Source organism: Nestor notabilis, unplaced genomic scaffold, assembly GCF_000696875.1.
Source record: "Nestor notabilis isolate BGI_N333 unplaced genomic scaffold, ASM69687v1 scaffold32255, whole genome shotgun sequence".
NCBI lineage: Eukaryota > Metazoa > Chordata > Aves > Psittaciformes > Psittacidae > Nestor > Nestor notabilis.
This window is the reverse complement of record NW_009931132.1, coordinates 1-3,038: the sequence shown is the minus strand read 5'-3', so window position 1 is coordinate 3,038 and position 3,038 is coordinate 1. Positions and strand designations below refer to the sequence as shown.

Here is a 3,038-nt window from a genome sequence, read left to right as displayed (position 1 = left end):
GCAGTGCTCTATCTCCCCTGGACAGGGAGTTCATGCACTGCTGAGCAGACAGCTGGGCTATCAAGACACCCAGAGAGAAGTGGGGAACTGACAGGGACCTCTGGAGGACATCTCAGCCAGCCCCCCTACTCAACCAAGGCCCCCTAGAGCTGGCCGCCCAGAACCACATCCAGCCGGCCTGTGAGGATCTCCAAGCAAGGAGTCTCCACAGTCTCCCTGGGCAACCTGCCTAGGCAGCTGGAGTGGAAAAAGCAGGAGCTCGCTGAGTACCTGAACCGCAAAAAGCATGAAATAAGAAAGGCAAAAGCAGTAATTACAGGAACACTCAATCTAAGGAAGGTATCTCTTATGGTAGACAGAGCAATTGCTCACAGAAATGCGTCAGGTTTCTGTTAGCACAGCCAGGTATAGCAGACAGGAAGCAAGCCCTGCTGCTGAGAAAAAAAAAAAAATGTATCTAACCATTAAATCACAATGAGCTTTAGTTACAATGTGCAGCCTTCTGAAAATGAGCAGTGTAACTTTTTAGCTAGGATTGAATCCATGCCAAGAGCACACTGGTAATGAGTGCCTTACTTAACACAGACACTGTGATGCTACACTGAAAGCTGAAATTTCAGAGGAACAAACTTTCACAGCAACACTACAATGGACCAAAAAAAAAAAAAAACAACCCAACAAAAAACCAAACCACCAAAACCCCAACCCCACCAAGATAATGCATAACACAGGGTTATCGGTAAAAAGCGAAGTGCACCAGCACAGAAATGCTGTGCACACAGCATATGGATGCCAGGATTCCCACTGCAAGGTAAGCAGCTGTCAAAATTCAACAGATGAAGACAAGCAGCCACCATGGGTACAACCTGGTTACACTCAAGTGAATGGGCACACAGGTTATCAGACCCACCACCACTCAGTTGAACTAAACCATTTAACCCCACCCCATTAAAACAGAACAAAGCCAACCCAGACTTCAGTGAGAATTTCCCAGCTTTTGGCGTTAAATGGCTGTGTAGAAAACTTGTACCTAACCCAAACCAGGAAGCTGCTACCCTGTTCAGTCATGTATTGTTTTTCATTTCAGGCACTTCTCTAGAGCCAGTGCATGCAGACACCCTCCCACCTGCCCAACTCCTGCCCCACCAGCCACTCTGACTGCAGTTAGTACTTCCCCAGATCACACATTCCACACAGACCAGCCAGAGCTACCCCCCACATCCCATTTTGCACCTTGAAGAGGCTGCCACGGCAATACACATTAGTTTTCCCCCTTAAAATACAAAACTACTTGTATTTGCTCATTTACACCCCACCTCCCCAAGCATACTGAAGCTTAACTGACTCCATGGAAATGTCAGGCAGTGCAACTGCTCACACTCACCAGCAAAGTCAATTTAAAAACACACTGCAAGCTCACAAGTCGCAGCAAAGCCCACCCACTGTACTGATAAGCTCACCCCTGTATTTGGTGTATGGCTTTCCGAGTCTTCTAACAGATTATCCTTCCTGGAAATAAACTACAGTAAGAAGCAACAACATTTTATTAGTGCTTGAATTAAGACTTTAATCCAGATCTGTTTCATCCACATGGGCCTCATTAAGCATGCAAAGAGGCTTTAACTGCAATGGAAGAAAGCCAGGGTAAGCATGTCACTTAAATACACCAGTTTTACTAGCTTGAACTGAGACAGACAAGTTGTAATGTGCAACAGAAAACTTTATTAGCATTTCAGTTGTTCAGCAGTTATTTCAGCTTGCTTTAACCCTGCATTTAACTTAAGACATCACAGAACTACAGTGCAAACACAAGTGCTATTGGCAATCCCATTATTAAGCAAGGTGCACAGTAACTTAACAGCCACCCCTCAGGCGCAGCACAAGATGGAGGGTGGATTCCTTCTGGATGTTGTAGTCGGACAGGGTACGACCATCCTCCAGCTGCTTGCCAGCAAAGATCAGCCTCTGCTGGTCAGGGGGAATGCCTTCTTTGTCCTGGATCTTGGCCTTCACATTCTCAATGGTGTCACTGGGCTCAACCTCAAGAGTGATGGTCTTGCCAGTCAGGGTCTTCACGAAGATCTGCATGCCACCTCTGAGACGCAGCACAAGATGGAGGGTGGATTCCTTCTGGATGTTGTAGTCAGACAGGGTGCGACCATCTTCAAGCTGTTTACCAGCGAAGATCAGCCTCTGCTGGTCAGGGGGAATGCCTTCTTTGTCCTGGATTTTTGCCTTCACATTCTCAATGGTGTCACTGGGCTCAACCTCAAGAGTGATGGTCTTACCAGTCAGGGTCTTCACAAAGATCTGCATGCCACCTCTCAGACGCAGCACGAGATGAAGGGTGGATTCCTTCTGGATGTTGTAGTCAGACAGGGTGCGTCCATCTTCCAGCTGCTTGCCAGCAAAGATCAGCCTCTGCTGGTCAGGGGGAATGCCTTCTTTGTCCTGGATCTTGGCCTTCACATTCTCAATGGTGTCACTGGGCTCAACCTCAAGAGTGATGGTCTTGCCAGTCAGGGTCTTCACGAAGATCTGCATGCCACCTCTGAGACGCAGCACAAGATGGAGGGTGGATTCCTTCTGGATGTTGTAGTCAGACAGGGTGCGACCATCTTCAAGCTGTTTACCAGCGAAGATCAGCCTCTGCTGGTCAGGGGGAATGCCTTCTTTGTCCTGGATTTTTGCCTTCACATTTTCAATGGTGTCACTGGGCTCAACCTCAAGGGTGATGGTCTTGCCAGTCAGGGTCTTCACAAAGATCTGCATGTTGAACTGCAAAACAAGTTTCAGCTTTAGCTATCGAAATACAGTCTTCAATTACTTCTAAGTAAAGGGTTTATTGCTGTTTCACACAGTACCCAAACCAGTTAGGATTTTTCTGGGTGTTTTTTGCCATTTTGGTTTCTTTCGTTAGTGCTTTCTACAACCATTCCCCAACTCTTCCCTTTTTAACGATCTAAATCCCTTTCCAAGGCCCCGCACACTACACTCCGCTACACCAGCCTCCTTCCATCGCCTCTCGGACCCCCCTT

The 3,038-nt window shown here is 47.4% G+C and overlaps 1 protein-coding gene across 10 annotated transcripts; it reads right to left on the bottom strand.

The window, feature by feature from the left end:
• Window positions 1–1,543: 1,543 nt before the first annotated feature.
• Window positions 1,544–2,774, bottom strand: LOC104406674 (polyubiquitin-B). Of its 10 annotated transcripts, XM_010015733.1 has the most exons (3): window positions 2,566–2,772; window positions 2,464–2,526; window positions 1,544–2,397 (listed from the first exon to the last, which is right to left on the bottom strand). In XM_010015733.1, the coding sequence occupies exons 1-3, from the start codon at window positions 2,770–2,772 to the stop codon at window positions 1,855–1,857; spliced, it is 813 nt and encodes a 270-aa protein (XP_010014035.1). In that variant the 3' UTR covers window positions 1,544–1,854. The 10 variants fall into 10 exon arrangements, with proteins under 10 accessions (XP_010014035.1, XP_010014041.1, XP_010014033.1 ...); XM_010015739.1 differs by lacking the exon at window positions 2,464–2,526 and having other exon boundaries at window positions 1,544–2,310; XM_010015731.1 differs by having other exon boundaries at window positions 1,700–2,213; window positions 2,259–2,774.
• Between the last annotated feature and the right edge of the window lie 264 nt (window positions 2,775–3,038).

Bases quoted from the DNA above. Each gene is read 5' to 3' on its own strand.
- LOC104406674 (XM_010015731.1), bottom strand. From the start codon at position 2,772: ATGCAGATCTTTGTGAAGACCCTGACTGGCAAGACCATCACCCTTGAG. The intron at 2,214-2,258 runs GTGACACCATTG...AGGACAAAGAAG, and splicing joins CACTCTTGAGGTTGAGCCCA to GCATTCCCCCTGACCAGCAG.